This window comes from Ustilago hordei (assembly GCF_900519145.1).
Source record: "Ustilago hordei strain Uho2 genome assembly, contig: UHO2_contig_11, whole genome shotgun sequence".
In the NCBI taxonomy this organism is placed as follows: domain Eukaryota; kingdom Fungi; phylum Basidiomycota; class Ustilaginomycetes; order Ustilaginales; family Ustilaginaceae; genus Ustilago; species Ustilago hordei.
In genome coordinates, this window is record NW_024545272.1 from 209,039 (window position 1) to 235,418 (window position 26,380).

General features: G+C 51.4%; 7 protein-coding genes across 7 annotated transcripts; 3 read left to right on the forward strand and 4 right to left on the reverse strand.

The window, feature by feature from the left end:
* Positions 1-2: 2 nt before the first annotated feature.
* UHO2_04898 (putative DIS3 3`-5` exoribonuclease required for 3` end formation of 5.8S rRNA) lies at positions 3-3,071 on the forward strand (the record flags this gene model as incomplete). Its single annotated transcript, XM_041557429.1, has 1 exon — positions 3-3,071. The coding sequence occupies one exon, from the start codon at positions 3-5 to the stop codon at positions 3,069-3,071; it is 3,069 nt and encodes a 1,022-aa protein (XP_041413363.1).
* A 109-nt stretch (positions 3,072-3,180) lies between these two features.
* UHO2_04899 (uncharacterized protein) lies at positions 3,181-5,286 on the reverse strand (the record flags this gene model as incomplete). The annotated part of the gene is made up of 1 exon (XM_041557430.1): positions 3,181-5,286. The coding sequence occupies one exon, from the start codon at positions 5,284-5,286 to the stop codon at positions 3,181-3,183; it is 2,106 nt and encodes a 701-aa protein (XP_041413364.1).
* A 658-nt stretch (positions 5,287-5,944) lies between these two features.
* Positions 5,945-6,531, reverse strand: UHO2_04900 (uncharacterized protein; the record flags this gene model as incomplete). The annotated part of the gene is made up of 4 exons (XM_041557431.1): positions 5,945-5,988; positions 6,097-6,210; positions 6,373-6,389; positions 6,479-6,531. The coding sequence occupies 4 exons, from the start codon at positions 6,529-6,531 to the stop codon at positions 5,945-5,947; spliced, it is 228 nt and encodes a 75-aa protein (XP_041413365.1).
* Positions 6,532-7,396: 865 nt separating this feature from the next.
* UHO2_04901 (uncharacterized protein) lies at positions 7,397-12,457 on the forward strand (the record flags this gene model as incomplete). Its single annotated transcript, XM_041557432.1, has 1 exon — positions 7,397-12,457. The coding sequence occupies one exon, from the start codon at positions 7,397-7,399 to the stop codon at positions 12,455-12,457; it is 5,061 nt and encodes a 1,686-aa protein (XP_041413366.1).
* A 519-nt stretch (positions 12,458-12,976) lies between these two features.
* On the forward strand, positions 12,977-15,136 carry UHO2_04902 (uncharacterized protein; the record flags this gene model as incomplete). The annotated part of the gene is made up of 1 exon (XM_041557433.1): positions 12,977-15,136. The coding sequence occupies one exon, from the start codon at positions 12,977-12,979 to the stop codon at positions 15,134-15,136; it is 2,160 nt and encodes a 719-aa protein (XP_041413367.1).
* A 207-nt stretch (positions 15,137-15,343) lies between these two features.
* UHO2_04903 (uncharacterized protein) lies at positions 15,344-19,036 on the reverse strand (the record flags this gene model as incomplete). The annotated part of the gene is made up of 1 exon (XM_041557434.1): positions 15,344-19,036. One exon carries the CDS (start codon positions 19,034-19,036, stop codon positions 15,344-15,346), a length of 3,693 nt encoding a protein of 1,230 aa, XP_041413368.1.
* A 1,142-nt stretch (positions 19,037-20,178) lies between these two features.
* UHO2_04904 (uncharacterized protein) lies at positions 20,179-24,180 on the reverse strand (the record flags this gene model as incomplete). The annotated part of the gene is made up of 1 exon (XM_041557435.1): positions 20,179-24,180. One exon carries the CDS (start codon positions 24,178-24,180, stop codon positions 20,179-20,181), a length of 4,002 nt encoding a protein of 1,333 aa, XP_041413369.1.
* Positions 24,181-26,380: the final 2,200 nt, after the last annotated feature.

Genomic DNA, 26,380 nt, shown 5'->3' on the forward strand with positions numbered 1-26,380 from the left:
TCATGGTCGAGATCAGCATCCAAAAACGACCGCTTTCCGGCGTCGAGCTCGAGTCGGCCCAACGCAAGTACTTTCGCAAAACCGCTCGTGGTAAAGTCCTCAAAGTTGTTCGCGAGCGCTATCTCCGTGACGATATCGCCTGTGGTAGTCGTGCTTGCGAGCAATGCCATCATATTCACTCCCGCCTCCAAAGGCAGGCCCAGGAAGGTGGTCCTCAGAACAAGATCTTCCTCGATCCTTCTGGCCTCAAGAACAAAAACGTGGATAGGAACCACTACCTTGTCCTCGACACCAACGCCTTTCTCCACCAAATGGATCTCATCGAAAACCCAAGCTTCACCGATGTCATAGTATTGCAGACTGTCATGGATGAGGTGCGACACAGGAGCTTGCCTCTCTTCAACCGCCTCAAGAACCTCATCGCAGATCCTGACCGTAGGTTCTGCGTCTTCTACAACGATTTTGGCCGCCAGACAGCTGTCTTGCACAACCAAGACGAGTCGCCCAACGACACAAATGACAGAGCCATTCGTACAGCTGCAAAGTGGTATCGAACCCACCTCATGGCTTCTACTGGTCCCGCCTCATCGTCCAAGGCCAATCTCGACGTTCTGCTCATTAGTGACGACCAAGACAACGTCCAACGTGCGCTCAAGGACGACATTCGAGCCATGTCCCTTCGCGATTACATCCAAGGTCTCGACAATGCTGACCAGCTTCTCGACCTCCTCTCCTCCCGCTCCATCCCCTCGGCTTCCGGAGGCAGCGAGAAGCGAGCCGTCCTCTACCCCGAGCATTTCGCTCAAAACCAAGTCACCGCAGGGATCAAGTCCGGCCAGCTCTTGCAAGGTTTCTTCAACGCTAACCCGTACAACTACCTCGAGGCTACTGTCCGATCTGGTCAGCTAACTCGACCCATCTTGTTGGTCGGTCGTGAGGCTATGAACCGTGCTGTCGACGGCGACGTCGTAGCGGTGCAGATGCTGCCTAAGGATCAGTGGAAGGCGGCGACAGAAGAAGTCATCGACGCCGACGCTGCACTCAAGGATGACGATGCTGAACGCGGTGATGGCCAAGGTGCTGCTGACGATGATATCGAAGCAAGGCTGGCAAGAAAAGAGGCAGCAGATGCTGAAGCCAACGCTCGCTCTTCTCGTGGTGAGCCCCAGCCGACAGGAAAGGTTGTGGGCATTGTCCGTCGCAATTGGCGTTCGTACGTCGCCCATGTCGACGTCAACTCGGTCAACTCTTCTGCTCTATCCAGCTTGGGCGCACAGACTGTTTTCGCTACACCTGTCGACCGAAAGCTTCCACGCATTCGCATCCGCACCCGTCAAGCGAAGGACTTGATGGGACAGAAGATCCTCATCGCTCTCGATTCTTGGCGTCCCACATCTCGCTACCCTGACGGGCATTTTGTTCGCGCACTTGGCCAAGCCGAAAGCAAACAAGCCGAACAAGAATCACTCCTCCTTGAGCACGATGTACCCTACCGACCCTTCAGCAAAGCCATCCTCGACTGTCTCCCACCCGAGGGAGACAGCTGGGTCGTCCCACCCAAAGACATGACCCATCGAGCATGGAAAGACCGCATCGATATGCGAGAAGAGATGATTTGCTCCATCGACCCTCCTGGCTGTCAAGACATTGATGACGCTCTCCACGCCAAGCAGCTCCCCAATGGCAACATCGAAGCGGGCGTCCATATCGCCGATGTGTCTTACTTTGTGAGACCTGACAATCCTATGGATGCTGAAGCAGCTAGTCGCGGTACGACGGTTTATCTGGTGGATAAGAGGATCGACATGCTTCCTCATCTGCTGGGGACTAATCTCTGCTCGCTGAGACCAGACGTGGAACGACTAGCGTTCAGTGCGGTTTGGGAGATGACACCAGATGCAGAGATTGTTAATGTGCGGTTCCACAAGTCGGTCATTGCTTCCAAGGCCGCCTTCACCTATGAGGAAGCGCAGTTTCGAAAGGATGACAAGAGCAAGAAGGATGCCATCACCGAATCTATTCGCCTTCTTAATTCGCTCGCTATTAAGCTCAAACAGAAACGTATGGACGCAGGTGCGCTCAATCTCGCCTCGCCTGAAGTGCGTATCCACCTCGACTCGCCCGAACAAGCCGGGCCGATTGAGGTAGAGCAAAAGGAAATGCGAGAGACCAATTCACTGGTCGAAGAGTTCATGCTTCTCGCCAATGTCTCTGTCGCTCAACGGATCTACGAGGTCTTCCCCATGACCGCTGTCTTGCGTCGTCACTTGGCTCCGCCACGCACCAACTTTGAAAACCTGCAGGATATCTTGCAGAAACGAAGGCGGATGGAGCTCGACGTTTCCAGCTCGGGTGCTCTGGCTGCATCGTTGGACAAGTGCGTCGACCCGAAAGACCCTCCTTTCAACACGTTGGTAAGGATCATGGCGACCAGGTGCATGTTGGCTGCGGAGTACTTTTGTTCGGGTAGCGTTGCGAGGGATACTTTTGGACATTATGGGTTGGCAGCTGGGATGTATACGCATTTCACCTCGCCAATCCGACGTTATGCAGATGTGCTGGCGCACCGTCAACTGGCAGCAGCCATCAACTACGAACCACTGCATCCCTCGCTTCACAGCAAAGATTACGTCGACGAGATGCTCAAGCTTGTCAACAAGAGACACAGGAGCGCACAGCAAGCCGGTCGAGCTTCGGTTGAGTTTTATGTCGGTCTTTCTATCGCCCAACGTAATGCTATGCTGGCTACGACCGAGGATTGCAGCAGGAAGAGCAAAAAGGATAAAGTGCAGGGGGAAGGTGGAATGCAAGCCTCAGCCTACGTCATCCGCGTATTCCGCAACGGTCTCGCTGTATTCGTTAACCAATTCGGACTGGAAGGTTTGATCACTTTCAACCAAGAGGTTGAGTTCGATCAGGATAACCACCAGATCAACATCCCCACTTCGGTCAGCGGGTTGAGCAAGGATCTTGAACTAGGCATTTTTGACCAGTGTACAGTGCAAATTGGCCTGTCTAAGGATCACGCCACTAAGAGAGGCAAAGTTAGTATGATCCTCGTCGATCACTAAGTCGTCCTGCCTCTATCCTTTTTTGGATGCAGTTCACTTTCGACATGTAGGGATAGGTGTGAGACTATGTACAATTCCAGCAAAGACGGTGTGGGCTTAAGTGTGAAAACTAGGGTTTGGATAGTTGGGCAGCTTTAGTGATACTTGATTCTCTTGCACTCATCGATCTGTTGGTGGTGGTGGTGGGGATGTAGGCAAGACCAGTGTTTGCCATTGGATCGACGTTTGCTTTTCGGGGTTTGGAGGCCGACGTGGAATGTGAGAGGACAATGACGTTGATAATGATGGCTGCGATTAGGGTTGCGGTGATGGTGGATAATGCTATTTTGATTTTCATTGAGATGGTTTTTGTCTTTCGAATTGGGCGGTTCTCGATGCTTTTGGTACCCTTCGTAATGAGTTTGCTCGCCATTGTTTCTTCGTGTGCGGGGGGGAGTCGGCGCATTTGCCATGTGTTCAACTCCATCATACCGGCAAGCCCATTCTTTGAACAGGGAGAGGGAGAGGGAGAGGGGTGCGGGGAGGAACGAAAGCAACTCCAACCTCGACCTCGACCTCGACCTCGACCTCGGGTTTGGCTTGGAGGAGGATTAAGAAAGCTCGGTGCATGATTAAGCTCTAGAAAGGAACTCTCCATCTCGCACTCCCGATGGGAGGGGTTGGGTTGAATGTCTTGCCATTCTCCCTCTTGCTCTTGCTCTTGCTCTTCTTGCGGTAGGTCGGAGGGGTGAGGTTGAAGACTAAAACTCTTCAACCGCGACTTATTTGCGAAAGAAAGCGGTGAGACTAAGGGACCTTTGCGATAGGAAGGAAACCAACTTGTTCTCGTCAGCACTCCTCCCCAACCATCTCTCCTCTCCTTCACTGCTTGCTGCCTACTGATCGTATTAGAGGCTCTCGTTGTTGGCGATTGTTTGGGAAGCGAATCTTGTATACGAAACTTTTCGCAAAAAGGAGGTAAAACAGAAGAAATCGCTCCCATCACTCTTCCCTCTCGCCTGATCGCACTGGGACCACGATTAGCGCTGTTGCGCAAAGTGGCCATGGTTGGTGTCTTTACAACCTTGACCACATGTTGCTCTTGCTTTGTATCTGGAGCAGGGTTGATGTCGAATCCAGCAAACAACTCTCCATTTGGGCTATCAGGAGCAACGTCGCCGAGATGCGAAGTTTTCGGCATAGTCTCGATTAGATTGGAAAACTCTTGTGCGGCAGTGCGGTTGTTTTGGACAATTTGCGTACGAGCATGATGATTCGCTTCGAACCTGATCCATGTTGGTAGGTGAAAGATCTTGCGTTGGGCTGTTAGCAGTTGAAAGCTTTCCCTACTACTTTCCAAATCCGACTCGAAGTAAGGAGGTGATTTGACGGTGCGGGGGGATTCGAACGCTTCCTTTGCTTCCTCTGCTTCCTCTGCTTCCTCTGCTTGGTTGACGGGTAGGACGTTGGTGTTGGGAGGAAAGGGATGCGTTTGACGCTTAGCGCCAAGAGCTTTGAGTGTCGCGCTGAGAGGTTCGGATTGATTTTCTTGGTCCACTTGGAGATGGTTTGCGTAGAGGATGGAAGAGATACTTGCTTGGGTAGGGGTATGTAAAGTGTCTGCTCGACGAGGAGTTAAGGGACTTTCTGGAGACATGGGGATCGCTGTCTCATGCTGTTTTGGAGCAGAAAGGGCTGCTCTCCAACCCATCCTCTTTCTCAAAGCCCTGCCACCAGAAGGAGATGTAGGAGAGATGCAGGTGGAAGATAAACTGCTCATCAGCGTATTACGCGGAAACAGCGGCGACGAGGGCGAGGGGGACTTGTTGCTTAACATCCCCGTCAACGTCTCCCGCACAGAAGATGATTGCGGTGTGGAAGGAGGAGGTGAGAGAGGAAGCGAGATTGCAGCAAGTAAACGAGAAACTGAACTGGTCGAAGAAGCCGAGCGATTAGAGATGGTGGATGATCGAGCACGATTTTCGTCATGCTTGGCTCTACCACCAGCCTTGGGTGATGCGAGAAGAGGCAAGTTGGAATAGGAAGCTTTTGGAGTGAGGCAGAGTTCCTGGTCATCGTCAAAGCCGAAACGGAGGGAGTCGGCGTCGGTAGCGACCAGAGGCCTTGGTTGGCCTGATGGTCGCCGTTGGATGGAGGGAGGATTTTGAGGACGCTTTTTGGGTCGGGGAGCTGGTTGAAGCTTGAACGAGCTAGCGTCTGTGTTTGAGTGAAGCATTGTAACGGGTGTGAACGCAAACAGCGAGAGGGACGCTGATGGGAGAGGAAAGAATGAGAGAAGGCTGATGGAGGAGAAGGGGAGGAAGGATCTCGACTCGAGGGTCAGATATATGAATGTTGTTCAACTCCTCCCACAGGTCAGTCAGAAGTGCCATTCGAAGAGGAGAAGACGAAGAGAAAGATCGGCATTCGCACAAGCCCAGAGGTAGTATGGCAAGAAAGGCAAAGTACAAAGCAAAGTACAAAGCAAAGTAGAAAGCAAAGTACAAAGCAAAGGAGCAAGTGTAAGAACAAAGGGGAGGTGTCAAACAACGACAAGAAAAGGGTGGGCTGAGAAGCGGGAATGTCGAGTTCCCTTTGTTCTTTGCGCGAGAGATGGGGCAGCAGGTCGACGAGATAGAGGCTATTGATTCATTTCCCTGGCTTGCCTTTGTTCACTTGATCGTGGGACCAAAGAATCAGCCAATAACGCTTGACGGACATGACACAGACAAAGGCACGGCTGCATGAGATCTGAATCGATATGCATTGCTGCGCATACAAAAGCATGGATAGGCTCACATGGCTTGCTAAACGAGACGCTTCTCTAGAGTGGCTTGGAGTGCCTTCCGTCTGAGCAAAGTAGGTCAAGTAGCATCGAGTGGCTGCAAACGACTTTACTTGTTGAGCTCAGCAGAGCGCTTGGCAAGCTCTTCGCGGCCTGATGGGTTGAACAGCGAGCAGAAAAGCAACAAGAGAGAAACAAAGCGACTTATGATTAGCGGACCATGCTTGAGAAGCTGTTGATGCCTAGAAGGGATGTACTCACTGAGAGATTGACCAAGCTGCTCGGTGTTGACGACAACAGGGCCGGGCTTTCCTCCTCCGAAGACGCCTTCGTTGAGTCCCGAGTTGAGAGCAGGGTCGGTGTTAGGGTCGTTGGCTGCAGTCAGAGACAAGACAAAGCAAGCAAGCAAGCAAGCAAGCAAGCAAGCAAGCAAGCAAGCAAGCAAGCAAGCAAGCAAGCACAAGAGAGAAAGTGCATGGATCGTCAGCACGAGTTTGCTCAAATGCCGATCCAGGATGCAGCATGCAGAAAACTTACTAGTGGCTGGGTGAGGCCTGAGCGGGGTTGCACAAAGGGCCGAGTCAAGACAAAGGGTCAGTGGTAGGTCGAATTTGAGCAACAGCGGTGTAAGGAAAGAACTCACTGGATGGTGAAGGACTGCTCCTCGCCTTTGTTGTTCTGCTTCGAGTTGGACATAGAGACAAAAGGGGATGATGACGGTGGTGGTCGTTGGTGGTCGTTGGTGGTCGTTGGCAACCAGGCCGACGATAAGGAACACAAAGGGAGAGTCCACTTGGCCTGTGCGTAGGCGAGCGTAGTGCGTTACGACGTCATTTTTGCCGCTCCAAGGCTGCACACGGTATTTTGAGGGGGGGAAAGATGTTAAGCTCGGTGTGCTAACATCCGTTACTTTCAGCAAAAGAGCCAAGTGAAAAACGCGTCTCTCTCTCTCTCTCTCTCTCTCTCTCTCTCTTTATCTCTTTTTATGTGTGTGTGTACTGTCGATCTGCTCCCACATTGCTCATGTCCATCGACCATGTTCCTTTTTGCGGGGTTTGCGCCTATCGTCAAAGAGGCCCCTTTGCTGTGCCGTCTTCCAAGGTATGTGCGTTTGAGTGTGCGTGTGCGTGTGAGTGTGCGTGTGAGTGTGCGTGTGGGTGTGCGTGTTCGGGCCGCTGACTCTCCTTTCTCACGCCACTTGCTTGGCAAAGGCAGGGGTAAAGTGCTGATGAAAAGAGTGCAAATGCAACACATAGTGACGGCAACTCCGCTTTCAAGTGATTCATGCTCGTCGGCGAATCCGACTTGGTTCTCTGTTCGGTCACGCCATGCCTTTACTCTAAACTCTTCACTCTAAACCCTTCACTCTTCACCCTTGATCGGCTACTCCGACCTTGGTTCTCTATTATCACCATCACACCATCACATTATCACACCATCACACCATCGCACTCGACCAGTCACAGCGCCATTCGCCATGGCCTTGTAGGAATCTCACCGCTCACCGCTCACTCTTCCGAGCCATCAGTGAAAAGCATCGGAAGAGCCGGCTCTGCTTACAATGCCGCCTCGGAGAGAATGCAGCAGCAGCTCAGCAGATAGCAACAAGAGTGCTCAGCCAAGGCCCTCAAGCCTATCGCTGCTGGTCCCTCGTACTGCCAGTGTACGGCAGCTCGTCTCAAGGTGGCAAACTCAGCCTGATCCTTGGCCATCATCTTCACTGCCACCAGTTGTGAGATCTCCACTGCCACCACATCACGCCCACCTCGCCACTGCTACCAACCAGACCAACGGTACGCTTGCCCCACTCGACTCGACGCCCAAGTATGGTGTGCCATCTCCTTTATCCTTGGACATCAAACAGCTCCGATCAACACCTTCGCCACGCTCTCCTCAATCTGCAAACCCCTTCTCAGACCGCAACGAAGCACCACTCAAGCATCAAGCCCCCTCGCTGGATTCGAATCAAAGACCCCATCTCATCCCACTTGGCAAAGTCCAGCCTGTCCAGACCATCCCTTGGCCAGCATCTCGCTCCTCGGACGTAGGCCAATCCATCACTGCAGCGACTGCTACCGATGCTCCCTCTGCTCCCTCTGCTCCCAGCATCGAGGCCGCCCATCCACTACGACAGCACCTCGAACCACCACCACCACCCAAAGCCCCTCTCGGCAAGACATCAAGCAGTGCCCACATCTTTGATCTTGATGCCAAAGTCTCCCTCGGTACAGGCAACTACCTTCCCTCCTCCTTCCGCCCTCACATACCTGATCAGCCAGCATCTATACCCGAGCCTTCCAGCTCACACCTCTCTGCATCCCCTCAACCATCAAAGCAAACCTGGTCTGCCGAAGATCCAAGTAGTATACCCCTCCTTCCAGCATCGCCAGTGTCGAGCGGCATGGTGACCGATGAGATTGCCCAGAATGCCGTCTCTTCCAATCTTGACCCTGGTACGCTCCCAGTTTCGGCTGACGAGGTGTTTAAGCGCGATGCAGCTCCCATCCATCTTCCTGCTCTCGAAGAGTATCTCAACGATCCTATCATTTTTGGCGAACCGATCTTTACCGACTCTCTGCTCGTTTGTACGCAACAGGAGAAGCAGCTCTTCGGCTTGCAAGATGGTTTTGACGAGCAATTCCGGCCAACGGAGCCGTCGGCAAAACCACAAGTGCCCAGTCCCAGTTCGAGCAGGTATCAGATGAGCAAACCTAAGCACACATCCACACTTGCTCAGCTTGAAGTGGCTGGTGGTCAGATCAACTGTCCTGCTTTGCTCTACACTTCCAGCATCCAGTCCAAGCTCCCGTCCAGGAAAGAGAGCCCGATTCGACGCCGCCCTCGTGGCGATGGTCAGCCCAAAGATCCAGCAGCTGCCCAGTCGAGCCCATCAAAGAAAAGCAAGAAAGCTCAATCCTCCGACATTGATCCACTGCTCGCTGGAAAAGTAGTCTCGAACCGCAAGCCAGGTCGTATGGACGAGCAAGACCAAGACGACGACGATGATGCTACTGCAGTCGACGCAAAACAACAGCTCGCAATGCAAACTGACGACGCAGTCCAAGCCGAAAAGGTAGCAAGTCGCATCTCTGCCCGTCTCACCGAAAGTCACAATGGCAGTCGTGTCTCTAGCAAGCTATCCACTCGAGCCAAGCCAATTACGCGCAAAGAGATGTTCCCACCACTCATGCTTCTCAAAGAGAACAACCTTGACGAGCTCAAATCTAACGCTATCGGCCCACGCAAGCCACCAGGAGGCATCTCGGCTGTTGGCTGGCTCGGCATCATTTTTGACATGGTTATCGGAGTTGAAGGCAGCACCTTTGCAGCCGGCATTCTTCGTTTGGAGACACTGCGAGATCTATTCCAGATCATGACGATCCAACTCAATTTTCAGCGATACTTTGACAGCAGTCATCCCACAACTACCGCCAGCAAATTCTTCAAGTTCCTTCTGCAGACGCTTCCGGCAATCCTTGCTTTCGATCTCGTCTCAGTCTTTGGTTATGCGGTGATCTTCTTCCTTATCTGGATCCTCATCACCGCCCTAGCCTTGTGGACATTCTGGCGCACGACCAAAGCTCACAACCCCAACAAGACTGTAGAGGCATTCGACTCGCAAGGCTGGATCTACAAGAGCTCTTCTCGAGGAACGCGCTTCGCCAACACATGCTTAGTGTTCCTCTTGGGTTTGCTGTATTTGCCGCTCAGCAAGCTTGCAATTGATGCTTTGGTCTGGTCAAGCGACTTTTGGCCCGTTGCAAATCCCTACAAGCGTGGAATCGATGATCCGGTCCCCGGCTCACTGCTTGGCGATCCCGACATCTGGCGAGCCCCACTCGACTTTTGCTATACTACGACGATGCGCAAAGATGCCTTCAACTACGCATACGTCATCATCCCACTAGCTCTCCTGACCATCATCTTTTACACCCTCTGGTATCCATTCAAACTGATGATGACGATCAAAGAGATGCTCCCCCACGTTAGCCCCTTCAACGAGCTCGGTCGCAAACGTAGTCAAGAAGAAATGCACATCTACTACCATCGTCTACTCAACCGCGACAAATCTCCCTTCAACTTTCTCTACAACTCCTACCATCGCAAATGGGGCTACTACAAACCGCTCTACATTTTGCTGTTCAAGTTTACCAACTTGATCATCATTGGTGTTCTTGCCAAAGATAATTGCCTTTTCCGCTCCTTTCCCACACGAACTATGCTCGTCGTTCAGCAAAGCACGTTGATTCTCGTCATGGCTTCCTTACTGGGTGTCCATCTGTTCATCAAGCCCTTTGTAGACAAGATTGGCAATCGATCAGAAATGGTCTCTCGTATCGGATACGTGCTAACCGCCACCATCGGTCTGCTTGTCGCGCTCAACGTGCAAGGTTCCACCGTATACAACACTACGATTCTGTACATTGTCCAAGCCTTCACCTATGGAGGCAACATCTACTTTTCACTCATCGGCATGTCTTTTGTCGCCCATCAAGTCAAGCGGTGGCAGAATCGCGTTGACTACACCATTGACCTTTTCTCTCCCCTCCTCGATATCACCAAACACATCAAGCGTCGGGTATGGCAAGAAACCCTGTCAATCCTCATCCTTTGCGGCCCGCAGTATCACATGCCTCTCGAACAGGTCATTGCCTTTTCCGTATCAGACCAAAACAGTTGGCCGTCGTACCTGATCGATTTCCAAGGCTCTGTCGCTGAACGTCACATAGAAAACCTGAAGATCGTCAAACAGATTGGCATCGAAGCGTATCGTCGAGAGGTGCACTTCTGTCGGACTCAGGAGGGGATGTATCGCGAGAAGTTGATCAGGACGATTCAACGAGATTTTACCGGTCCGGATGCCTACTGGCGACCACAGGAACCGCCTTTTCCGTCGGGAGTCATGTCTTTCTTTGGAAAGGCTTTTCTCGTGCCCTTCCCACCGACACTGGTGCTGCGGTACGATGAGGGCAACATCCAAAGCGTGTCTCTGACCTGCGTCAAAGAGTTGGAAGCATACATCGAACAGAACTCTGATCCGCAGGTGAGGAACAAAAAGATGGTCCGTCAAGCTTTACGCGCTCTTGAAGGCCAGAAAATCTTCTGTCCCTACGTCGAGAATGTTCAGGTCGGAGACGCTTCGAGTGGGATGGCTTTCCTAGACAAGATGTTGGGTCGAATTTCCCGTCGACCTCGCTCACTACCCCGGTTTGGAATTCTTCAAGCAGCAAAGGAGCAGTCGGAATACATTCTTGCAACGCCAGTATCTTTCGTCGAAGGTACCCTCAAAATCGAGAGGAGCAACGAATTTGATTGGGCAGGCTACAACTTTGACAGGGGATTCCAAGTCTCGATCGTTTACGAGGAGGGGAAGATGAAGGAATCTACCGGAGCGCTCACCTCGATCCGGCAGCAGGTCATTGTCAGTGCATCACGCGCATTCGGTCTTACTGAAGACTTCGAAATGAACCCTGCCCTTTCTCGTTTCTTACAAGACAACGAACGATTGCTGGTGGAACGCGCACCGATGGTCGAGAAGCTTCTTCGCAAGTATCGTCGTAATTTCGAGCGTGAGGCACGATGGAAGCATAGGATTCTACCCTACTCGTTCCTAACTGATGTATTTGACAATGATGGACTTTCACCCCTGGGACTCGGCATGGCTTTGGTAGAAACTGGATGCGCTCGATCGATGCGCAATCTACCCATACTGTACGAAGGGTGCGTGACGTTAATGTACGAACGCCTCGCAGCCATCAACCGCACTCCCGTTCATCGATTCTGGTGGCTTCTATTCGACGAACTCTGGCGACTCAATTGCAAAGACTACTCCCTTCTCCGCAAATACCGTCGATCGTTCTCCCCGCAATACCCAACTTGTATCGCCTACAGACCCATGACGAGAGCAGAGTTGGAAAAGTTTTTGGCCGAGAGAGGATTGTGGAAGAAAAACGGTTCGACGGGCGGACCGTTCAACAGAGGTCTGTTGAATAGGATCTACTTTTACCTCAACGAAATCGTTTTTGCGCGACACCACGATGGAAGGCTACTAAACCGAGGTAGAGTTTGGTCGGATCCTCAACATCAACCCGGACGTTGGCAGGGAGAGATTTCTGATGCTCAGAATCCGGACAATCCGTTCTTAGATCCCGTGGATTCAAGCTTGCGTCGCGCAGCAACGATCAAAGTCGGGTTGGGACACGATGCCACCCAAGCAACAAGGAGGGATTTTTCCACTGTCGATGACCAACCTTGCTCCCCGCACCTTTTCCCTGGTACCTTGCGCTCCTCTTCTCATCTTGAATCTGGCACTAAGCGCGGAAACAGAGAAGAGAGGTGGTGGGGTATGACAACAAACCCGTCGCTCACGCCCTCGCAATACACTGGTGGAGGAACGGCCTATTCGAACGACTCTGTTATCGTTCGTACCGCCTATCGGTGGGAACAGAGGATGGATGGATACCGCACGGATACTAGCTGGCATAGGTTTAGAGTGAGGGCTTTGCAATGGTTGAGTTTGCACCCAGTAGAGGTGAAGTTCGAGAGGGAGAAGCTGTATTTGTATCTCAAATTGGTGGATGAAGGGGATGGAAAGAAAAGGTATGAGTTGTTCAAAAGCTAACTAACTACCCTTGGACATGAATGGAAACGTTTTCATGGATGGAATTATAGATTTGATAATCGTTACAAACGACGTGCGTATGATGGGACTGTGCGTGTGGGTATGTTACTTGGACAGATTTCGGTCTGATGTGTTGAGCTTACTTGTTGCCTTGAGCCTGCGACGTAGAAGAGGAGGATGAGATGTGTTGTAAAAAAGGATCCGTGGGAGCTTGTAAGCGACTCACTCGAGTTAGGTAATTTAACATTTCTTTTCTCGCTTTTTTCCCTTTTTTTGTTTTTGTTTTTTTTTCCCTTTTTTCCCTCAATTTCTCAGCCTCCTTTTCCAACAATTTTCACGCGTTGTCAAGGGCGATAAAAAGACGACAAGCCAGGGTGGGTCCCGAGATCCGAAATGTTGGTGGCGTAAAGTTGTTGTTGGACCCTTTCGAACACCAACACACAACCCTACAACCCGCAACATCATCATCTCTTCCACGTGCTGCTGTGCTACGGCGATGTAGCAGTTGCCACTCTTGCGATGCGTACAGTGGTCTTTCTTCCACCGCCAACGCTTGCAAAGTTCGACCTAAATCCTTGCCCTGTTACTTTCCAATTCGATTTGGGTACTGTTCGCAACCACATGCCATCTACACAAGTTTATCATCGACCTGGTGGGAATGATAAACAGACTGCAGCAGAAACAGCAAAGGAGGACGGCTGGGTGGAGGCTGTGCAGGTGGTGCCGGATTCCGTAGACCCTGTCTTCCCAACTCTCGAAATCGATGCGGAAGGGGAGTGGGAAGAGTCGATAGCAAAATCAATCGTCCGAGATGCACCACCCGGCGTTCCGTGGGAAGTCTTTCACCCACAACCATCTCCACCAGTACTCGTACCTACGATCGCAGATGAGACCCATCCAGTCGACCCTCGTGCGGAAAAGGAAGAAGGGAGGGGAAGCGGGAGGAAGAAGGTTAGGATCGAGTCTCCCGTACTCGTGATTGAAACACCGGAACGCAATCCTGCCTCTGTTTCTATAAGGGCCAGCCAAACTTTTGGAGAGGTGCAAGGTCAAGTTGATCCAAGTCGCGTCCATGTAGATGCGGCCGAGTCAATCCACGGGGAGGAGGAGGAGGAGGAGGAGGATGGTGGTGTGGATAAAAGTAGAGTGAATGTTGGAGATGATAGTGCGGAGTTAAGTTCAAGTGAAGATGGTACGAGGTTATTGCATCGATCGCTTCGGCTCGGTTTTGCTGGAATTGCCGCAAGTGCAGTCCCAGATGCAGCAAGGGACCATGTAGAGAGGATGGTGGAGGCAGAGAGTTCAAACAATGCATCCGAGTCCTCGCTTCAGATCAGAGTGCCTGTTGCTGCATTTCGCCCAGCAGCGACAGCAACAGGAAGAGGACGAGTTGGACGAGCAGGGCAGACTTGCAAGTTTAGCTTCTTTTCTAAACCTTCCTCCCGCTCAACCACTTCTTTCGTCCTAGCTTCGGCTGCAGAGCGACCACCACCAATCGCCGCCCCAAAGCAGGATGGATCGAAGGCTGCACAGATCCCTTCGGCCATAGCCTCAGCAGAAGCGAGGATTGAATTGCCAGAAATGAATGACCATAACGCAACCCTAGCTTTTTCCCTCCCTTCCTCCTCCACCCCCTCCCACCCTTCCCATCTAGACTCGATGTTAGCCGGCCAATCAATCCTCCCCCCACCCACCCTCCATTTCACCCTGTCATCCATCACCCCCGTCTCGCGCATCCTTTCCCACCCGTCACACTTTCTCCCTTCCTCCCACTCCCGACCGGGGATGGTTGCTAGTGCGATACCCGGTGCAATAAGCCACAAAGTCAATCTACTCGTTGTGGTCAAACAAGTGGGCCAAGTGACAAGGGTGCGGAACAAATACCCCGTGGATAAACCGAAAGATAACCTCCTGGCCAAGATTGGAATCGGTAGAGCAGAGACAAGAGGTCGATCGAGCAGCGCTTTTACTGAAGCCATAAGGAATGAGAACATGGCACAAGCGGGTTCGATTGCGGATGGCAAGACCGAGAGGGTTGAATTGATTGTCATGGATGGTAGAATGTCTTCTATTAGGCGTCTTTTGCCCTCTGATTCCCAAGAGGGAGAGGGAGGTGGGGAGGGGGGGAGGGTGAGCGTTGTTGAAGAGGCTGCTGAGAAGTGCTACTTCAAAGTCGTGCTTTGGGGAAAATTGGCTAGGGAATGGACTACAGACCCTCCTTCTCCGCCAGCACGACCAGAAGAGGCAGGGGTACGGGAAGGTAACGAATCATCTCTCCTCCTCACCCATCATCTCTCTCGCACCACCCCATCAGAAACTAGCAACACAACAGCACTTAGACCAGGAGACGTAATCCACCTGGAAAACCTAAACCTCACTCGCACCACCCCTTCCAACAACACCGATTCTCTAACCACACACAAACGTTCTCGACTCGGAACAGGCTTTCCTCCACGTGACGCATACCAACCACAGCAACACGAAACCTCGGTATTGACAGCTCAAGCTTCAAATGCCAACTCAAGCCGAATCGACCTTTGCTACCGTAGCGATGTACAGGACAAGGCGAGGGATGGTAGATGGAATTTTCATCCCCATATTGCACAATTCGATTTCAAAAGTCGCAGGATATTGGAGTTGAGTAACTTATGGAACTCTTCCAATCAAAAATCCTATTGAAGGCGCGATATGCAACATTGAACGAATAGATTCTGTCGACAGTAGTGACGTATATGTGTGGTGTGGGGTATTTATCTTTTATATGTATAAAAAAAAAAAAAAAAAAAAAAAAAAAGCTTTGGATGTGAATATAAGTAGAAAAATTTCAACCGCATCATTGCACAATGCATTATGTCTTACAATCCAACTATGTGTAGGTAGGAAGAGCTAGGACCAACTTGAAGCTTTAGGCGTTGCACCTTGAGTGAGTTGAATAGCAACTTGACTTTTAGCAACAACAGCAGTAGCAGGTAAGATTCTACTGAAATCAGCATCTTTTCTTGCCCCACTGCCACGATTAGGCGCACCTACGCTTGTAGTGGTACTTGATCTGTCAGGTGAACTTGCAGAGGCAAGATGGATCATGATACTATCGTGACCTGTATCAAGATTACTTCGAGTGCCTACATTACGAGCTATGTCGATGGGAGGGTGTTGTTCTTGGTCGTTACCACTGCTGTTGGCGATGTTGCTGGTAAGAGAAGTAGGTGGGAAAGTGACGGAAGCATTCAAATTGGCATTGGCAAAAGGATTGTGAATCCCCGCAGCTGCTGCTACACTGGCTGTCGCACCCAATGGATTCTGCGCAAAGAAAGCTGGGAACTTCTCGGCTGCCTGATGGACAGCATAAGCTAGTGCTGGGTGAGCAGAGAAAGCTGCTGAGAGTGTCTGAATGTCTGTCTGACCAGGCACAGATGCTGGGATAGCAATCGGAGGCGAAGTAGCCGAGTTGTTCGACGAACATGTGCCAGTGCCCTTGGATCCAGACATGGACGGAGCGCCTGATTGCTGTTGCTGCTGAGACCAAACATTCCACCCATACTGCTGCTGGCTTGCTTGAGTCAAAGACCCCGTTTGATCAGCACTCGGGCCAGAACCAGAGCCGACTGCCGATGATGGCGACGTGCTTGTCGTTTGTTGCTGTACAGATACACCGGTTGAGAAGCGATTGACAGCTGTTGCAAATGCGTCATTGATCTGGTTGGCAATGTTGGCCTCACCTCCTCCCCCTCCTCCTCCTCCGCCGCCGCCGATACACGGCCATGATCGGCTCGGGAATGAAGCCGATCCGGGAGCTGATGTCGAATTCGGTTGGGTCTCGCTCGTGTCACCTGCGATGGTTGGCTGTAAGTGGAAGGTGACGGAGTTGCTCTTGGCTCTGTTTTGAGTTGGCTTGTCGATCGCCATCGGTTCTTCACTGATCTGCTGAGTACTGGCGGCGGTAGCGCCTTGCGCACCTGCCCAAGAAGACCCGCTCTGAGGCTGAGGTGAAGTCCTCCTTGAGTTAGCTGCCGATGCTCTTCCTCTCTTCTCGTCATACCTCGACCTCTTCTTGATCACATCGGCACGCATTGTCACTGGCCTATGCTCGTTATGTAGCTTGAGATACAAGCCACAAGCATTGCACACCGTGTGCCCTGCATCATCTTTCCTCCACAGTGGGGTGGTGTAGGTGCCACAGTTGAAGCATGACATCATATCCTCTGCTCCTGGTTCGCCGTCCCTTGAAGGTGAGCCAGCTCGTGAGCCAGGTGCTGAAGCTCCGCCAGGTGTTGCCGATGGAGTGACGTGACCCGAGTGCGAATGGCTATGGTGGTTCTTCAGACTCTTGGGACGAGGTGTCTTGTGTAGCTTGAGATAGAGACCGCAAGCATTGCAAAGGAGGAGATCGTTGGGGTCTCGTCGCCAGAGCGGGGTGGATGTAGCACCGCAGTTGGTGCACTGAGCTTGTGTAGGATGAGCGCTGCCTGATGCAAACGAAGTGTTGGGTGTAGAGCTTCCTGCAGGCAAGCTGTCTGGTCTCTTGTTGTTGAGATCTGGGTTGATGGCGGTGAATGCGATGGATCCAGCAATGCTTCGACGACCGCGACCCTTGGGTTTGGGTACGCCATCTGCGGCCGTGAGCGTTGCATCGGTCGAGTGTCGCTTAGCGGCAGCTTTTGAGGCACTGGCACTTGTCGATGGTCCTGGACTAGATCCTGAGCGACCGATGTTGCTAAGCTGGGGCCGCAGAGTAGGAGAAGAGGGAGCAGACAACGAGTCGACAGGACGGTCAGCCCCTTGGAAGGGACCAGCTTCAGGTGCAAGCAATGGTGTTGTGGGAACAGAGACCGAAGTGCCTCGTGCGCCGAAGGGAGGAGGCTGCATTGCACCAGTGCTGTTGCCTTGGATTGTGGAAAGCGAAGTGTCGATCTGCAGGTTATGCATCGAATTCTGAGTATTGGCGATGCTACCGTAACCGGAGAGGGGAAGATGTGCTCCTTCAGGCAGGCTTTGTGAAAGACCGTGCATGGCATCTGCGCCGGTGGATTGATTGATGTTGAACATCGTAGTAGCAGAGCTGAGCCAATCAGACCGAACGGCATCTGCACTCTGTGCTGCAGGCCAAGTACTGCTGCTTCCGACACTCGCGTCTGGAGACAGCTCTTTGCTTTCAGGGCGCGAGCTGTTCTGGATGTGGGTTCGCTGAGTCTGCTCGGTGATCTTGCGGATGTTACGAAGCTCTTCCGCTTTCTTACGGGCAAGCTCGGAAGCGACCTTTGCAGGCTGAGGGTCGGTCTTCTTTCTCTTGATCTGCTTTAGCTTTGGTGGGCCGTTCTGGCGGGCTGTGGTGCTTGACTTTGGTGCCGAAAGGTCGGTCAGCGTCTGACTGAAGGGAGCGTTGAAGTTGGGCAGGTCGCCCGAGGGAAGTCCAAGATCAGAGAAATCCATGTGCACATCTTCCATGTTGCCGAGACCTGCGAGCAAGCTGTCGAGAGGAGCATTCAGGTCGATGTGGTGGTTGAGCAAGAGATCACGTTCAGCGGCTTCAATGTCCTCCAGCCTGTATCCATCTGTGGCACTGCCCATACCGCCCAAGCCAGCACTAGTCATGATCTGGTCGAAAGTGGCGTTTTGATCGAATGCGCTGTTGTCGAACAAGTGGTGTTGGTCTTGTTGTTGTTGTTGTTGTTGTTGTTGTTGTTGTTGTTGTTGTTGTTGTTGTTGTTGTTGTTGTTGTTGTTGTTGTTGTTGTTGTTGTTGTTGTTGTTGTTGTTGTTGTTGTTGTTGTTGTTGTTGTTGTTGTTGTTGTTGTTGTTGTTGTTGTTGTTGTTGTTGTTGTTGTTGTTGTTGTTGTTGTTGTTGTTGTTGTTGTTGTTGTTGTTGTTGTTGTTGTTGCTGCTGCTGCTGCTGCTGCTGCTGTTGTTGTTGTTGTTGTTGTTGTTGATACTGTTGAGGATGGGTACTGAGTTGCATAGCATCAGCTTGTGCGTCATTGTTGCTGCGGCTGCTACTGGAGGAAGAAGGTTGTGGGGAAAGGCTGACTGGGAACTTGTTGGTGGTGCCTAGAGGCGCATTCTGACGCTGTGTGTGGGAATATTCTTTGGAAGTATCCTTGTTGGCTACGGTGGTGCGCCTGAAGTTGAGGGTAGGATCGAGAGGAAAAGTGTATTGCATGTCTTTGATGCTCTGCTTGCTGGCATTGTTCCTGAACTTGCCCTGCAACTTGGCCACGGCAAGAGCACGGAGCTTTTGTCGCTCGACGGCCTTCTTGCGGAGTGCTTCTCCAGAGTCGGTCTTGCGGAAAGGTGGAGCTGTGAGCTCGCCAATAGCACGACCCTTGTCGCGATCGAGCTTCTCACCGGTGCTCTTGGAGAGCTTCTTGAAGTCTCGTCGACTTTTGAGATCGTTGTCCTCGACGATGAGATCATGAAGGTACCATAGTCGCCAACTGAGGTTTTCGAGACGTTGACCCTGCTCGAGATGAGCGGCTACCTTTGTGCAGACACGCCATGTTCGTAGCAACGAATCTTGGTCGTGAAGGTTGGAGAAGGGGGAGAAGGACTTGTTGCCTTTGACCTTGAGAAGGAGTGGAGCCATGTTTGCGAGAAGGTTATGGCTGCCTTCAACCTCTCGACGCTCGTTGGTCGAGACGTCAGAGCTAGGGCTGAATGCCGAGTTGGAAACGAAGGTCGGTGTCGTGACCAGGGCAGAGCAGTTTAGAGGGATCGCGTCGTGCGCTGTGCCGTTTGCTGACAAGTTTCCAGCTGGCCGTCACGTCACTGCAATGGTCGTCACAGTAATGGTGGGAGGTAGCTGCACTGATTGTCTGAAGAATCCAAGGCTGTGCAAGGACTCGTCTCTCGTTGATGCAATCCTTCTGAATCCTTGTGTGTTGTCAGAGGAGCCGCGCGCCGAGTCAAAGTTAAGCTTCGGTAGCTGGACGAAATGCAAGAGGAGAAGCGAATGGGACAGCGATTCTCGTTACTGCGACCTAGAAGGAGAGGCTGATGATTCGAGTAGGAGGGCGACGGATGGTGGTGTCAGCAGTGGTGATGATTGATGATGAGCAGACGGATCCAGCATCGACGAGGCCCAAGAGAAGAGAGAGAACTGAACTTGAACTTGAAGTCTTTCATTTTCCGCTTTCCCGTCTGAACTCATTCGCACGAGAGACTAAAAAACGACTATAAAAAATGTCCAGATAAACTGGGTCGATTGTAGGCAAAGAGCCGTGAGGTCCTCGAAGCTCGACAAGCAGGCTCCCACAGGGAGGGCAAAGAATCGACTAACCAGGTTATCGTGTACCTGGCTTTGGAGAAGGTGATGGTAGTGAAGAGAGGAGCAAAGAGCCCACTGCTGTTGTGAAGAGCGGAGCGGAGAGAGAGCAATGCGATGGCTGAGTCCAGTCCAGACAGGCGGGAAAAAAAAGGCCAAAAAAGGGAAAAAAAAAAAAAAAAAAAAAAGGGGGGAAAAAAAGGATACGATCGATCAAGATGTCGATAGAAATATGAGCCGATACGGAAAGAGATCGGGCACTCCTTGCTCCCGCTCAAGGCCATACTTCATCTTTGAGAGGCATACTGTCCCTGTATATATATCGAGCTCCCTTCGCAAGACGAGGCTGGCAGCATCAGACACAGATCCTGACAACTCGGCATCTCTATCGCTCTCTACACTCCTGAAACATGGTCCTGCGACAAGGCTGCATTACTTGCGATGTCTAATTAATCGAGCTAATCCTAGTGCTGCTCAGCATACCTCGCAACAAGCACCCGCTCACCATCATCTTCAGCAGAACCGAGGAAAGTCTCAACAACAACACCATATCTCACCCTTCCCCCCTCTCCTCTTCTTAGGGCTTCCAACACCCTCACCTCTCCAGCTAGCACCGTATTACATCTAAGAGTCTTTCTCCCGACCCACTGCCCCTCTTCCCCTTCCTCTTGGCCATCTTCAAGTTGAACCTCCACCCGGGCCTCCAACAGATCCGAAAAATTCCTAACAATGAACTCAATCTTTTCCCCTTCCTTGACTTCAGTATGGACGACCACAGGGTTCGTCTCGGTGTTGAGTGGAGAGGTGAGAATGTTCTGTAGCAGAGTCGCTTTTTCTCGTACCGTTTGAGCATAGAGACTTCTGATCTTGCTTTTGTCTCCTGCTGCATCCTCTAGTTTCGGGTGGGTGATTGCTCGGATAGTGCTTCGACTCGGGCCTGGGCTGAGGGCGAATAGGCAAACGCTCCCACTCCTACTTTCTCGAGTTTGCGAGGCGGAGAGGGAGAAGTGAGCAGAAAGATCAAATTCCCCCGTATTCAAGAGGGTCAAGATATTCTCCCTTTCCCGAGCTGGCATTGTGGACAATAGGGTTGAGAGAGTTGCTTTTTTCCATTCCTTTCTACTCTCCACGTACACCGATGTAGGAAGAGGTGCAGGGAGGCGATTTGGTCCCAACGTAGTGCTGGATTGGTGAAGAGATACGGGAGGAGGTGGCCGTCGTTTCCTATCCCGACTTAGCAGAAGATCTTGTAGTTTTGTTTCTGTGTATTTTTCTCCTTCCTCTGCACCACCAGCGGTGGCGTTGGTGGAGATGGTTAGTCCTCCGCGCCACGTTTGCTTAGGCCCTATCACCACCTCTTCTCTCTTGCCTTCTTCCTTTGTCGGTCTTATGCACCACCGCGGACTCAAGACAGAGAAACCATCCAACCGCACCTCTTTTGTAGCGAGGCAATTCGTAATCTCAACCATCACTTCATGTTGCAACTCCCTCCCCCGTTTCGTCTTAGTTTCCACGCTTACCTCCACTGCTTGCTCCACCCGCAAACTGACCGCTAGGCGGCAAGTATATGTTTCTTCCCCGTCCGCTGGAGAAAAGGCTAGCAACCAGGCTAGACTAAGGTCTCCCAGCACTGTAGGCCTCACTAGCAGCTCCACTTCTCTTTCCTCCCCCGGTTGTAGCTCTATTGTTCCCTCAGAGTCGAGTACGAATTCCGGCGGTGCAGTCTCAAGGTCGTTCCTCACCTCCAACTCCCTCCCTTGGTCACTTGCAGCAGAGAAGGTCGCAATAGAAGGATGACTACAAAGACTCCTAACATCATCCACCGTCACATTACCTTGATTCTTAATCACCACCTTACATCTCCTTTCTTCTCCCAAGTACATCTCCTTCGGCGCATCTACAAACTTGGCTCTTAGAGTCGGTCGAGTAGCGTGCACTGACACAACCAAGCTTGTATCAGGGGCGTAGGAGATGCTAGTTCGCTCGTCTTTGTTGCCGTTAAGTCGTCGACCCTTTTTCTCGAGCTTTTGAGTAAGGTGGATGGTTTCGGCGAGACGGAAGTCGAGCTTGGTGATGCGGAGGTGTTTGGCTTCTGTGTTGACGCGGAGTGCGATGCGCATCGGTCGGTGTTCGTGTGGGCCCAATGTGAGTGGTGGGAGAGTCTCGCTTTCGTACTCTTCTGCGGAGAGAGGTGAATCATCGCGCTGGAGCACCGGTTTGATCTCATCGATGCTAAGCTCGACGCCAAGAGGGTTGCGCACAACCACCTCCAACGCGAAGCTCTGCCCTACAGCCACCTCCCCTCCCTGACCAGAGCTCTTTGATGCAGGCCTCTTGCGTCTCTTCTTCCGTCCGTTTCCCATCGTCCGCTCCCCCAACCCTACATCCACCAGCCTCTCCTCCAGTTCCTCCCACACCTCCTCACCCCCCGCATCCCCCACCAACTCCCCGGCACCAAACCTCAACCTGGCACTCTTGGCAACAAAAACCTCCCCCTGCGACCCCAACCGCACCCTCTCGCGTCTCGAAAACCTGTAAGCTTCCACTACCTCCCTCAACGAACTTTGCTGCTCATTATCCCTCTCATTCCCTTCACTCACCCTAATCAACCTCAACAGATGTTCGACGGCAGCGTCCATATCGCCTTCGTTATAGGCTTGCAATCCTAACTCTCTTTCTATATGGGTTTCCACCATTAGCCACCCTTTATTCTTGTAAACTAGTGCTGCCTGAGCGTAACATCGAAGTGAGAGCAATTTTTGACCGCATGCTTGGTATTTGTGAGCAGCGGATACTAGATGAAATGCGAATTTGCGAAGTGCTGGTTTCGGTTTGGTTTGGAGACATGAAAGGGCAGCTTGTTCGAGTAGAAGTGGCGAAAGGACTTCTTCGCAACTGAGGGCCATTCCCAGTAGAGCTGGAGGTGCCGGACGGAGGTAGGATAGTAGTCGATATGCTTCGTAATAAAGCAAAGTTGCTCGGAGGGCGTAGGTTTCTTCCACCCGCATACCCGGCCCCGAGCGAAACGAGTATTCAGTACAAGCTTGGGATAGGTAAGAATCAACATCAACCACCCCGCCCCTAGTAGCAAAGATAAGCATCAGATGACTTAATCCAAACATCTCGGTCGCTCCCGCGGCATGTTTATGTGCTTTATCCCCACTGAAATCTTTTCGTCCCATATCATACATTGATGCAGCGAGCTTATAGTCTCTAATCGTGAACGCAAAGTCTGCTAATCTTCTCGTCTGTGCTTCGATAGAAGAGTATGGATAAAATTCCGACTGCGCATCGTATCCTCCTGCTGTAGCCAATCCAGAGTTGGTGCTGGAGGAATTAGTGCTGGAAGAAGAGCTGAAGAGCTTTCGAGAAGCACCAAAGAGTCTGTTGGTCAAACCTTTGCGAGAGTTGGCTAGATATTCCCCCATATGTTGAACATATCGCTCCATAAAAGGAACTATGGATTGTGCGGTCAGCTCGCGAATGAAGTTTCTGATTCGTTTTAGGTCTTCTTCGTCTAGATACAGCCCAATTCCTTCTGGCGTGGGGGTGGTGGTGGTGGTGGTGGTGGTGGGGTTGCTGGGCGAATTGGAAAGATAGGGTGTCCATAAACCAGCAAGACTGGCTGGTACCTCTGCTCGATCATCAGAGGCACTATTGATGGTGAGCAAACAACAATGTAATCCATAAACCCTTTTAATTTGGTCCAGCAGCTCCTTGCTCCCTGCTAGATCGCTTCCTGAGGTACGAACATCATGAATCAGAACATAGTATTTGAGTGTATCTGGGTTGATATACGGATGTTTTGCAAATGGATTCTGCTGGCAAGACGTCTCGTAAAGCTTGGCAAAATCGTTCATCGGATCTGGAGAAGCAGAGGAAACAGCGAGAAGAATGGCTACTGGATGACCAAACGATTCGTGTTTTGCAATCGTGCGCTGGCTGAATACGAGTTGTTGTACTGCCGTGAACCAGGGCGTCGCCTCCTCCACCGTACTCCTCTGTAGTTCCAGCAATACTTCATCCAGCGCTTCACCTCTGCTTTTCTCCTCGTCCTCTCCACCCTTCTCCTTTGTGTTCGCAGTGCTATGTGTAGAGGGTGAAGCGGTGAGGCAAGGCACGGACGCAACCCAACCCTTAATATTTGCTGCGATCAACTGGTTCACTCTATCCAACAACTCCTCATTGCTCCTCCCCACAGCCGACGCTCTCGGTTGGGAGCTAAGGTCGTGAGTAGCATCGGGGTTGAAGAGCGAGTAAGGATCGAATCGGAGTGGGAAACGATCGCATATTCTTGTCTCGAGTTGTGAGGTTCGAACAGAGAGTCGTTCGACCGAGGATTCGAATGGTCGGAGGAGGGTAGGGAGATCGGGGATGTTGTTGAATTGGATGATACGGTCTACGTCTGGGCTGGAGAGGACGGCTACGCGGGGCGCTAGAGCTGCATGTATGCGAAGGTCGCTCATCGTCGGTCAGAACTAGCCCGGAGATGGGTGCTGGGATGTGACCGAGAAGGGAAAGGATTTTGGGTTGGAAAGATTAGCTCTATGGCGACATGGCAGCTGCGTCAAGACAGCCGACGTGCTGAGTCAAGATGGCTAGTCTGGACCTTTTGCGTTGGTGAGCACTGGACAGTGTGTCAGAAGCTTGTGGTGCAGGGTTACGCTGATGATGATGGTGTGAAAGAGAGAACTCTTTCAGGGTCTGTGCAATGCAATTTTTGGCTCCACTTGATTCTCAACTCGGAATTTCAGGATTGTGGACCGTGCACGCCAAAACCAATTCACACACGCTTTCCATTCTTGTTGCACGTGACAAGGCGTGCGCATCCGTGTCGCAATCCACTCAATGTGGAAGTTTGACGTCGTTTGGGTCCCGATACTGGCGATCGGGGATAGTCTAAGTACGATGTCACTACTCTTTTAAGGCAGAAACATATACTAAATTGACTAACTGAATGCGGCGTGAGCCTGGTGCTCCCTGCTTGATATATATACAAATGTGTGGCACATACCCAAGTGTGAGTGCACCCTACCTAATGATGATGTGTAACAAGGGGTGGGACGTGGTTGTCTCCAATTCCTCCCTACTATTGGTGTTACCTGATTGTTCAACCAAATTGACTTTAGGGGGTATCAAAGTTTTTGCGATTTTAAAAACGCGGGTTTTTTCGAGAGCGCATTTTTGGAGGGAATTTGAACCCCCCCCCAAGGAAAAGCAGGTTTCCAAAAACATGATGAAATCATACAGCTGATAAAATACATAACCTAACAGTGGTCATGTTACTTGTCACTCTCATCGCTATTACCCACTGCTTGCTTATATCTTGCTTTCCTCTTCACACAATGCACTCAATGTAATGTTTCATATGGTGGTGAGAAGAATTGTATTGAACAGAAGAAGAGAGAGTGCCTGTCAGATTGAGAATGGTTGTGTCAAGACTTGCTCCTGTCTCCAAGCTGATGTGCTTTGAGTCATGGCAATGTAGTCCACAGTAGTCCTCTCATGATGTTGAGACAATGCAGTAGTGTCTTCCTCATTGTGCCCAGTGGATCTGAACAGCACCTGGAACAAACCCTCTTGAAGATCATGTGCAGCAGAACTTCAAAGTCTTGACACTGCATACTGTGACATTCCTTGTGTTGCAGTGGCAAGATCCAGTTTGTATTCCTGCTGATTTGTGCATCTTGTCCTCCTGAGCTCTTGTGTATCACTGGCTTCAAGTTGGAGGCTTTGAACAACCTCACTCACCTCATCCTCAGAGAAAGAGGGCAACAGCAGGTTGGCAATATCAGCAGGATGGTCATATTGACTTGCAAAGGTGTGGGCAACAATGCAGGCTTGGATTGTCTTGGCAGCAGTGATGCAGTCCTTGAAACAGTAGATGTTACCATGATAGCCTGTAAGGCACTGGAAGCAGTTCTTCAGGTATGCAATGGCATGTTCGACTCATACTCGGACTTGAGAGAGCATGTAGTTGAAGTGTCGAAGGTCTCAACTCTTGTCGGCAGCAATGTGAGAGAATGGTCCAACTGTGAAGGCAGAATGGCCATATCCACCATCAACCCAGATGAACTCACCTTTGTCAAGGTACAGGCAAGGCTTCTTCAGGATGTTGCTGCCTGAGGCCCAAACCTTCGAATCCTGAACACTGCCAGGCTGTCCAACAACTGATTCAACAATCCACAGTGAGTGTGGCAGGATCACCAGCACTACATTGATGCTGTGGAAGCCTTTGTAGCAGAAGTGCTCTTGACAGAGCACTCCTGGCTTCCAGGCAAGAGGGATGTGTGTGCCATCCACCACAAGCCAGCCCTTACCCCACTCTTCAACCCCAGTTGTATTGCACACCCAGGCAGAAGCATGTTGTCTCTCTCCCTCTGAAGCAAACTGCATGACCTCATTGTTTAGCTCAAGGAGGCCAGTGACTGTGTGATTGGTGTATCCAACAATGCTCCCAACACCACAGCCACATTGCAAAGCAGCATCATGTTCACCACCTCCATTTCCAGAATGGCCAAGTCTGTACAGAGCCACTGAAAGAATCTCTTGCACTTTGTTGAGAGACATCACACCTGAGCTGCTGTAGTTCCACTGGAAAGCCTCTGTTTGCTGGAGTCAGATGGTGAGATTGTTGAATGCTTCAGGCAACATATGAACAAGTCC